At 58.0% G+C, this 11407-nt stretch overlaps 1 protein-coding gene across 1 annotated transcript in view; it reads left to right on the top strand.

The window, feature by feature from the left end:
• Positions 1-755: 755 nt before the first annotated feature.
• Positions 756-11407, top strand: part of Hs6st1 (heparan sulfate 6-O-sulfotransferase 1) — a 48248-nt gene continuing 37596 nt past the window's right edge. Inside the window, exon 1 of the mRNA XM_004668179.2 lies at positions 756-1282. Within this exon, the coding sequence (XP_004668236.1) occupies positions 756-1282 (527 nt within the window). The remainder of the gene's footprint in view (positions 1283-11407) is intronic.

Here is an 11407-nt window from a genome sequence, read left to right as displayed (position 1 = left end):
AAGTGCGGGGGAGACCCAGGGACCCAGAGACGCCGATCGCTGTGACCCCAGGCCTGGAAGATCTGCTCACGCCAGGACTCCGCACTCCCCGGTCGCCGCCCCCGCGGGCTGTCCCGAGCTCCCCGGTCGGTAGCAGCCGGCCTCGGGTCGGCGTTGGCACGGCCAGGGGGACACGCGCCGCGGCGCTCAGCACTCCGGGTGCCCCGGGTGTGTGTTGGTGGGGGGGGGGTCCCCTAGGCGCGCTCCAGAGGCGGAGCCAAAGATCGGAGCGGGCGGCGACGAGAAGAGGCGCCACGGGGGCGGGCCGGGGGCGGGCCGGGGCGGGGCGGGCGACTGACTGCGGAGACGCGGCGGCGGCGGCGGCGGCGCACGGGGCGGGCGAGCTGGCGAGCGGGCGGGCGCAGAGCGTTCTCGGCGCGGAGCGGCGCGGGCGGGTGCCGAGGGGGTGCGCGCGCGGCGGCGGCGGCGGCACGGGGCGCAGGCTGGAGCCGGGCCGAGCGCGATCGGAGCCGGAGGTCGGCGGGGAAAGCGGAGCCGGGCGGGGAGCAGCCATGACGCCACCGGGAGCCGGGGCCCGCGCCACTGCGGGCAGCCTGGGCGCCGAGTAGCCGGGCCGGGCCGGAGCGCGGGCGGCGGCGGTGGAGGAGGCGGAGGCGGCTGCTCCCGCGTCCCCGCACCCCACGCCCGCCCGATCGCCCGCCCGCCCCCCCCCAGGCCCCGCGCCCCGCGCCCCGGGCCGCCGGCGATGGTGACACATGCGGCGGCGGCGCGCCGGCGGCAGGACCATGGTGGAGCGCGCCAGCAAGTTCGTGCTGGTGGTGGCGGGCTCGGCGTGCTTCATGCTCATCCTGTACCAGTACGCGGGCCCGGGGCTGAGCCTGGGCGCGCCCGGCGGCCGCGCGCCCCCCGATGACCTGGACCTCTTCCCCACGCCCGACCCCCACTACGAGAAGAAGTACTACTTCCCCGTGCGCGAGCTGGAGCGCTCGCTGCACTTCGACATGAAGGGCGACGACGTGATCGTCTTCCTGCACATCCAGAAGACCGGCGGCACCACCTTCGGCCGCCACCTCGTGCAGAACGTGCGCCTCGAGGTGCCCTGCGACTGCCGGCCCGGACAGAAGAAGTGCACCTGCTACCGGCCCAACCGCCGCGAGACGTGGCTCTTCTCCCGCTTCTCCACCGGCTGGAGCTGCGGGCTGCACGCCGACTGGACCGAACTCACCAACTGTGTGCCCGGCGTGCTGGACCGCCGAGACCCCGCCGCGTTGCGCACGCCCAGGTGAGTGCCCGCTGCGGGCGAGCGTGGTCCGAGTCAAAGGGGGCGCCGCTGCCGAGCCCCTGACCAACAGCTGCACCCGGCCTGTGCCAGGGCCAGCCCTGCCCTCCTTGCTCTCTTGGGGCCCCGTCCAATCTACCGATGCCCAAAGCCCCCATCTCATCTGCTCCTGAGGCTGTCACCCCCGACCTCTGACCCTTCCTTTCACCCTCTCGTCTGTGCCTCGCTATTGCTGCCCGCTAGCCTGGCTGTGCAGTGCACGGACTTCCTCGTAGGTCACCGCCCAACGCCCTCTGGCCGCCCCACCTGCGGTGCCCTGCTGGCCTGCGTTAGACCTAGCTAGCTAACCTCGGGGGGATAAGGCTCCAGCCTTGGGTCTTCTGGGTGGAGAAGCGGGTTCGAGCTCTGGGGCCTGGGTAGGGGTAGGAGTAGCCGGCTGGCTGGCTTACTGCTGCCTAAGCCGAAAGTGGAGCCAGAGAAGACCGAAGGCCCCTCTTCCCCCTGCACCTGTGGTGCCCCTGGTCCTCCAGTGCCAGCCAGGCGGCCTCCAGGAGGATGGGGAGGAGCTGCCAGAGAAGGGGTGGGCTCTGCCTGCCGGTGTGTGCAGGTAGAACAAAGGCCTGGGTGACCTGGGGCTGGGGGTGGGGAGAAGGTAATATTACCTGGGCTCCATAGCCTGCAGTGGAACAAAAAAAAAAAAGCTCTGGTTAGAGAGCTTCCATGCACCCCACCAGCCAGATTGCCTGTAGCTGACTTGGTGGGGGCTGGGGGTACCTGTGCAACCAGATACCTTCTTCCAAGGCCCTCCATCCTCCCCCCATGTCCACGGGGCTGATGTATTTTAGGGGTAGGGGTCCTGGGACAGTTCCCCGGGAAGCACGCTGGAACAGATGACCTTCCAGCCTGGGCTGCCACATTTAAAGTTGTTATTGTTTTCCTTCTGTTCCCGTTGGTTCCCACTCTTCCTGCCCGGATGGCCCCTGTGGCACCTTCTCCCAGATGTATTGGTTTGTAAGGGCTGGGAGCGAGGGCTCCTTGCCTGCCTTTTGTTTCTCTTCCATATTCTCCTTAGGACTGAATTTGCAGACCGCCTGGGGGGCGTGGGCAAGTCTGTGGCTGATGTAGGTGTTTTGCTTGGCACTCTTGGGGACAGGAAGGTGTGGGTTCTCAAGTGGGTTTGGAAGAATCCTCCAGGGTCCAGCCATCAGGCCCCTGGCAAGGCATCACCACAAAGTCTCCAGTTCCCATGGTCTTTCTCAGATTGTCTGAACACTGGGTTCCTGAACCTGAGACCACTTTTTCTTTTTTCTTTTTTTTTTTTTTTTTTTTTTTTTTTTGCCTGTGCCATGTGCTCCCAGCCTCAAGAGATGTTCTAGGACCTAACTTGGGCTACAAAGCCCCCTTGAAATGGCTCCCTACCTAGCACCGGTTTTGCTGCACACGTGTGTACACACACACGTTCCTGGTCCAGGACCGATTCCCGTGGTCCAGCCACGCCATGCTAGACAGAGCTGGGCCTGGCCAAAGCTGCAGGAGCCTGGTGCTGGCCACTCACAGACCCTAGCGGGCCCTCCCGCCGTGCAGGAGATGGGGTTGAGGAAGTGGGCTTCTATCTCAGAAACCCAGGGATGTGTGCAGACTGCTTCTGGGGCTACAGAAAGGCTTAACAGCTTTGAGGAGAACCTTACCCAGCGGGGTCCGGCTCGGCCACAATGACAGCCAGCGTGTTCTTCCTGCAGCCCGTGGGTTTCCAGAGCAAAGGACCCCAGTGTCCCTTCTCCAGAGTTCATCCCAGAGCAGAGGTTCAGGTGGCCTCACAGCCAGCAGTGGGAGGCGCAGGGGAGATGGATGGGTCCCAGGAGCTCCATGAAGGAGGGCTTCACTGCCGCCCGCCGGGCAAGGGTGTGTGGGGCAGAGAATGGAAAATTCACCGTGCGTGGTCAGCCGAAGCTTCCTGCTGCATGGACTGTGGCCCGCGCCAGCCACACAGCCGGGAAGTTGCTGGCTCAGCAGCCGTGGGGGAGGAGCTCCCGGGTCCCTTCTGAGGCCTCTGCCGCGCCACCTCGCAAGTGACAGTGGGGGCCCCCACCTCACTGTCCCCCACCTCTCCATCTTTGTTCCTCCTGTTCCAGACACTGGGTTAGGTGGCTTTTGTGTCAAGGCAATGCAATACTCTGGGCTTTGTCCATTAGTCTCAGCTGCACCTGGCTTCCTGCTGCGGGCTGCCCCAGGCAGGGCTTGGACTCTTCCCATCTGCCCGGGACCAGCCCACGATGGCAGGGCGGGCAGTGTTGAATGCCGCCCAGTGGAAGGAGACTGATGGCACCCTGGCTGGCCTTCCCTCCTCGGGTCCTGTGTGAACGGGGTATGGTGGGTCTCCCTCCACTGTGCCTCAGAACGCTGGGGGACTTAGACAGAAGGCCTGTCTACCCCAAGACACATTTCTGGACCCCTTCCACTAAGCCCTCCCTCGCCCAACAGCTGGTACCAACATCCACAGCATGGGGCAGAGCCGTTTTGTCCCAAAGAGGTGAACTGGGCTTTGCCCAGCTTCCAGCCTCCCCATTGTATAGCATCTGCTTGAGGCTGCTCTGAGCTGGGCACACATTCCAGTCACAAACGAAAATGGGCAGGTTTTTGGCGCCTTTCTGGAATAGGGTTTGGAATGTCCAGCAGCTGCTAATGTTTCCGCCTTGGTAGAGAAACAGGTGCGTGAGCAAGGTGTTGGCCGCTCCCCATGGTCCTATGTCCTGTGGGGCTGCGGTCTTATGTGGGGGTGTCTGTCCCGCTGACATCAGCCTGGCTGCTGATAAGAGCAGCTCAGAAAGATGGAAGGCTGCTGTCAGACCTGGATGGGTGTGACTGCCCACAGGCAGCAGCCAGGGACCACTTGGTACCAGGCATTGCAGATGGTAAGACAGGTCACGCACGGCTTCCCACCCTCCCAGGCAATGCCCATGTGCAGCCTGGGCCAGAGAGCCATTTCTGGTGGGCACAGCACCCCTCCCACGGGAGCCAGTGAAGCCCACCAGAGTTGGTCATTGTGGCTCAATCCAGGAGCGACCTCAGCGGGAGGTCTGGAGGATTGGCTGCCATCCGGGGGAGTGGCCGGCAGTCCACCACCCTACTGGGTCTGGAGAGAGGTCCAATAGAGAGGGAAGGGAAGGTGCGTGGCATTGTCAGTAAGGGACTGGAGTCTTTTTCTCCCATGTGCCTTCCTTTGTTGTTGTGATTGAGAAAATGTGAAAGGAGGAAAGAGAAACCTTCCAGTTCAGGATCCGTAGAAACTATGGTGTGAGAAAAACTCACGGTTCCAGCTGCAGCAGCTGTGCCCTTCTGGGTGCCCACTATTGGCACACTGAGCATGCCTGTTTTCCACTCCTTGGCTTTTGTGAGGAATGAACACTGCGTGGACATCCTTGTGTGCGAAGATTTTGCATAGCTCTCGTTTCCTTTGGAAAATTCCCTCGCCTCGGCGTGGAATGTGTGTGTCAAGGTGTCCCGGCGTGTCTCAGCCCCACAGGCATCTGCGGTAGCCACCACTCCACTCCGGGAGGTCTGTGTTTCACACATTCCAGTCTGGCCGGCAGCAGCCTCAGGAGGGGCACAATTTGGGCTTTTGAAAAGCTTCTCTTGGGCTGGGGAAGTCGTTTACTTGGTAGCATGCTTGCTTAGCGTGCATGAGGCCCTGGATTCGTTCCCCAGCACTGCATAAAACCAGTCATGGTGGTACATACCTGTCACCCGGCACTTGGAAGCAGAGGCAGGAGAATCAGGAGTCCAAGGTGATCATCGGCTTCATAGCCAGTCTGGACTAAAACCTAAGACCCTGTCTCAAATCAAAAAGAAAAGTACTGTTTCAAAGAAATTTTTTTGTATTTTTATTCTATCTGAGAAAGGGTGAGTATGGGATATCAGGACTTCTTGCTGCTGCAGATAAACTCCAGATTCATGCGTCACTTTATGCATCTGGGAATTGAACCTGGGCCAGCAGGCTTTGCAAGCAAGTGCCTTGAACCATTGAGCCAGCCATCCCAAAGAGTTTTTGTTGTTTTGTATTTCTTTTTTTTCTCTCTTCCCCCCCTCCCCCAAGGTAGGATCTCACTCTAGCCCAGGCTGACTCAACATTCACCCTGTAGTCCCAAGTTGGTATCAAACTTGCAGTGTGATCCTCCCTACCTCTGTCTCCCAGGTGCAGGGATTAAAGGCATGAGCCACCATACCTGGCTCCACAAAAATAAATAAATTTTTGAGAGGGAATGAGACAGATAGAGAATGAGTGTGCCAGGGCCTTCCGCCATTGCAGACAAACTCCAGACATATGTACCACCTTGTGCATCTGGGTCCTTTGGCTTTGCAGGCAAACACCTTAACCACTAAGCTATCTCTCCAGCCCTGTTTTTTTCTGTTTTTTTTTTTTTTGTGAGGGGGGTGTTGTTTGGGTTTTTTTAATCAGCAAAAAGTATTTATCTTACGGTTTTTTATTGCAAAGCCTTGCCCCACTCGTGTGTCAGTGGGGTAACCACAGCCTTGAAGGGACAGGGAGTGGCTCATGTGCCCTGCAGCCCTCGTAGCCTCCCCACTGCCCAGGGGTGTCTGGCTCTCGCTCCTGTTCTGTGGAGAGCGCGGCTCCAGGCAAACAGGCTGAGAGCCGTGCCGCCCGACCTGCTCCCAGGCCCTCGATGAACACTTAGGAGAAGTTGTCTCCGTTGTCCTCGCTGTGACTTGATTTTACGTCCTGGGAGTATGGTGCTGAGGTCGCAAACATTTAAGGGGGGGCCTAGGTCATTTAGTCATTGAGGACCCCGCCCTCATAAAGAACTGATGCAGCTCCTGGGATAGGGAGACCCCAGTTACTTGTGTGTTTTTCTTTCTTTCTTTCATTTATTTTTATTTATTTGAGAGTGATAGAGTGCCAAACAGAGAAAGAGGCAGAAAGAGAGAAAGAGAGAGAGGGAATGGGCTGCAAATGAACTCCAGATGCACGCGCCACCTTGTGCATTTGGCTTACGTGAGTCCTGGGGAATCGAGCCTCGAACTGGGATCCTTAGGCTTCACAGGCAAGCCCTTAACCACTAAGCCATCTCTCCAGCCCCGTGTGTTTTTCTTTTTGAGACAGTTTCATATAGGATGACCTTGAACTTCTGATCCCCTGTCTTCACCTCCCAAGTGCTAAGTGAGCAAGTGTCTGTGGCCACACTTGGGCTTGGGCAGCAGTATGAACTGAACCCGGGACCTCTGCCTGCCAGGCAAGCACTCTATCACCTGAACTGCATCCCAGCCCCCCAGGGTGTTCTTGAGAGAATTGTTATGCAAGAGCAAGCCTGGCCCTTCCTTGATTACTGAGGCTCACGTGACCTGTCTCCTACACGCTCCCTTGCTGACGCCATCCAGGCACCACGAGGCCCTGGTTAGATGTAAGCTGCTGCTGGCACCGCGCCCTTGGACCTCCCAGAACCATGAGCTTCATAAGCCTTTCTTTATAAAGCATCCAGCCTCGGGGATTTCCTGACAGCAATGAAAAACAGACTGAGGCAGTCCTTAACACTCCTGTAAAGCAGATATATGAAGACAGGCCCAAAGAAGTTGTAGAACTTGTCAGATTATCTAAACCTGGAGGGCGAGGAACCAGCATGTGGGCATCCTGTGCCTGGCCCAATCCTCTGCTATTCCATCCCCTGCCCCCCCCCACACACACAGTGGGAGAACTGTCCCCACCCCCCCCGGAGAAAAGATGGCCACAGGATTCAGCCTGTGCTGGCTTCCCAGACCCGGGCAGACACACACAGAGGACGCCTGCATCACCAGACGTACTGTGAGCTGCATCTTTCTTAGCAGAGAAGGGAGCACTGGCAAGGCCTGGCGGCAGTCAGCAGACTCTACCCCCCATGGTGATGCTGGAGAGCTTGTAGCCCAGCATGGCCGGCACGTGCCAGGCTTCCCTGCACAGAGACTTCTCCTCAGACCCAGAACCGTCACCTCCTCCCTCTGGCCTAGCAAGAGGCATCACTCATGTGGGTGGCAGTGCTGGGTGGGTGAGGCAGGAAGCCTGGTACCTTGCCATCCTTCCTTGGTGCTCCTGCTTGGTTGTCTGGGGACCAGAACCCCAGGTGAAGGATGTCAGGGTGTTTCCGGAGCAGGTGTGGACTGGCAGAGGCCACAGGAAGGGGCTGGGGCCCAGCTCCTCCCTCCGCCGGTGGGTCATCTGGGTTGAGCAGCAGAGGCGATGCTTTGGGGAGCAGTTGCCAGGACAGAATGCAGGGGTCGGGTCCGTCAGGGCGGGCTCCAGCCGAGGGGCTGTGCAATGCAGCCACCAGTGGGCACATTATATGGATACGCGTTGGGACTGGTACGTCTGCCGCTCCTTGCCAACACTCATTAATGAGGTGATGCTGCAGGGGGAAAAAATGCTTTTATCTCTTAAGACTGTTGTTACTGATTTTGGGAACTTAGTTGCCTTTTTCTCTTCCAAATAAGGGGTGTGTGTGTGTGTGTGTGTGTGTGTGTGTGTGTGTGTTGGGGATCCAAACCCCAGTCCTCACACTTGCATATTCCCAGCTTCCAGGTGAGATGTTATTAGGGATTTTTCATGTACTTCTTCACTTGCACGAGGCACAGGCAGGTATGGTGGGCACCAGGACCTCTTGTCACCGCAGATGAACACCAATCAGCGGTGCCACTTCCTGCATGCAGCTTACCTGGGTGGCTTGGGAATTGAACCAGGCCAACAGGCTTTGTAATTAAGCGCCTTTAACCCCTGAACCATCTTCCTAGCCCCTATCTTTTTTTTTAATATTTTATTTTTATACCCACTGCAAACAAACTTCAGACATGTGTGCCGCCATGTTCATCTGGCTTCTGCGAGTTCTGGGGAATAGAAGCTGGGTCCTTAGGCTTTGCAGGCAAACACCTCAACCACTAAGCCATCTCTCCAGCCCCCTATGTGTTGTGTGTTTGACTGGGGGGGGAAAAAAACTCTTTTTTGCCCAAGGCAGGGTAATATCATCCAAGGCACATTGACAGGCAGGCGCATGCATGATGCTGGGAGGGGAGGTGTGCAGCGCCTGACAGAGTGGGAAAGCCTCCCACCTATAGGGTTTTGTAGGGTGAATAGGAGTTTAGACAGGAAGCAACCCCAGTTAGATTCAGACGTCATCACCCAAGACCTGTAGCTGGTCCCAAGGATGAAAGAGAGTGAGAGAAGGCCCTGGAAACAGCAGAGATGGGGAGAGGCTGGCAGAGGCCCCAGTGGCACTGGTCCCATCTGCATTTGGATGCCAGCATGTCACTTCCTGGCTGTCTCACGAGTGGCCTGTTCATCGGTGGGTACAATGCTCTCTTCCTGCGTGGTATGGTTCCAAGTGCCCGTTGCACAGGGTCTGTCAATTCTGAGAAGATATGAATGACATGCACAATCCCATACACAGGAAGAGCTAAAATGGTTACCCCTGGGCTAGTGAGATGGCTCAGCTAGCAAAGTGCTGAGGACCTGAACTTGAGCCCCAGAGCCCATGTAAAAAATGCTAGGCATGGCGACACACCCTTGTAATCCCAGCACTGGGGAGGCAGAAGCAGGAGGCTGATTGGCTAGTGAGAAGCTGGCGCAGTGACCGTCTTGTTGCGGAGACAAACAACCCAGCTTACGGGAGGAAAGGGCTTATTTCAAGCTGACAGTTTCCGGGGGAGGCTTCCTCATGGTTGGAGAAGCTGGCTTACTTCCTCACACATGCACAGCAGAGAGACAAAGAGAACCAGAGCCCACGCTGGCTCTTGAACACACAGTAAGTAGTTAGACTCAAGATCCACGCCCCCCCCCCGCCCCCCCCCCGTGACACGCCTCCCCCAGCTGTGGCCAGAAACTCAATTTAAAAATACCTGAGGCTATGCAGACATTGACTGTCAAAAGCACCACAGAGGTCCTGTCTCAAAATGGATGGGCAGCTTTCCTGAGACCCATGACTTCTTGTCTGTACACACATGTGCACACATCTGTACACCCACGCACTTGCACATGCACACACGAAGCTTGTTCCTAGCCTCTGACCCAGAGAGAGGACACTGTTCAGCCCCTGCCACAAGCTCCTCTGAGGCCAGGCCCGTTGTGTGGGTGCGGGGCGCTTGGTTGAAGAAACGCACCCTCTGCCGTGGCCTCTTCTAGCTGCGTGGCCGGCTCACGCCCTTTCTGAGCCTCCCTCGGGGCTCAGCCCTATGCACACCTATTCATCCCCCCATTCACGCAGCCGCGGACTTCGACCCGGGCAGGCTGCCGCGAGGAGCGCCCCCCAAGTTCCATGAGGGTTCCCCAGTCCTCCATGGAGACTAGGCTCCAAGGCGTCAGGGGAGGGGACACTCAGAGACCTAACTGGCTGCTCAGACCTCTGAGGTATGAGGTTGCAAAGCCCATTCAGAAAGGATAAAGGAGTCCTGAGTTCGCCTCTCCTCTCTCATGGCCAGTGCCTCAGTTTCCCTATCTAGAATGGAGATTTTGTCTACCACTGGGTTCTAGGGAAGTATCGGTTGACCTTAGCGTGCCTCCTGCCCCAAATTATGTCCACGTCTTGTGGGAACTGTGGCTATGCATGACCCCTTGGTGAGGACCAGATTCGTCTGAAATACCGCCGAGCAGGGTCCTGGGCTCACGTTCAGGGAAGCGCCCCTCCCCGTGGCCCTGCATCTGACCTGGCGCTGAAGGGCCAGAGCTGCGCAGCTGCCCTGGTTTGTGTACGTGGAGAATGTTGAAAGGCCCAACGGGGGACATCAGAACAAATCAGTAGCTGCCTGGCAAGATTAAAAGTGGAGGGTTAATGGTTTACAGAGCTGTGGAGCCCACAGAGGTCAGTGGCAAGGGTCACCAACCCCCACTGATCCAGGGCAGGAGCTGGCCCCTTCTTTCCTCCCCACAGCAAGACCCCTGGCGGGGGGGGGGGGGTAGCAAGACTAGGCCTCCCAGGTCAGGCTGCCCTGGGTTAGGGTCCTCTACAGACAAGCGAGGCCATGCCTCAGAACCTGTTTGCCAGTGTGTCAGGTGGGTATTGGCAGCACCGGGCTCTGGAGTTGGACCATCTAGGCTCCAGCTAGGATGCATGTGGCCTGGACTGCTTTCTCTGCCTGCTTCCTAAGGAGTAGCAGAGCCCAACAGGGGATCCACTCCATTAGTTCCATGCATCTCTATATACCAAGTAAGGACAGAAAGTGTCTTGGGCACCTGGCAGCAGGGGAGCCAGCTGGGGAGATGGGCAAGCAGGAGGCTGAACAGCGTGGGTTGCCCCAGAGTCCTGCGTCCCCAGGATCGTACTGGACTGACAGACAGCAGAGAAGGGGCCCAGGCCTGGAGCTGGTCCAGCCACGGAGCGTGATCCCAGCTTTACCTCTGACATGTTCTGCCACTTCTCTTGCCCACCTGTCCAAGAGTGGGCACCCTGAAAGTGCCTGCCACTGGGGTAGAGGCCTGGGCTTATGAACGCAGTTCCACTTTAGGATCATTTCTACAGGAGGCTGTGTGGTGAGGCTCGCCACTGCAGGGGCAGGAAAGGGGCTTTCAGCGCTGGGGAGATGCTCGGGTGGCAAAGCGCGTGCCGTATAAGCATCACGACCTGGGTTTGTATCCCCAGCACCCACGTGAATGCCTGGAAGGCATGGTGGTGCGGAGATGGGGTTCCACAGACAAGCTTGCTGAATCTGAGAGCTCCGGGTTCAAGTGAGAGACCTGGTTTCAGTAAGTAGGAGGCAAGCAAGAAAGACGACCAGCATCAGCCTCTGGCCTCCACATACAGGTGCCCACAAACACGCAGTCCACACACCAGAAAACAGAAAAAAAGTAGGCAGTGCGTGGTGGTGCACGCCTTTAATCCCAGCACTCGGGAGGCAGAGGTAGGAGGATCGCCAGGAGTTTGAAGCCACGCTGAGACTGCATAGTGAATTCCAGATTAGCCTGGGCTACAGCGAGACCCTACCTTGAGAAAAAAAGAAAGAGAGAAAGAAAGGAAGGAAGAGGCTTGCAGAATCAGCTAGGCTGGTTTTTGACCTCGCTCCAAGAATTGGTGGCCTCCTGGGACAGCAGTTGAGCCTAAAACTCTGTTGTTGGGGGGGGAGCATTATTTGTTTGTTTTCAGGTGTGTGGGGGGGTTT

Source organism: Jaculus jaculus, chromosome 5, assembly GCF_020740685.1.
Source record: "Jaculus jaculus isolate mJacJac1 chromosome 5, mJacJac1.mat.Y.cur, whole genome shotgun sequence".
Lineage (NCBI taxonomy): Eukaryota > Metazoa > Chordata > Mammalia > Rodentia > Dipodidae > Jaculus > Jaculus jaculus.
Note: the sequence above shows the minus strand (reverse complement) of the source record. Positions and strands in the feature narration are given on the sequence as shown.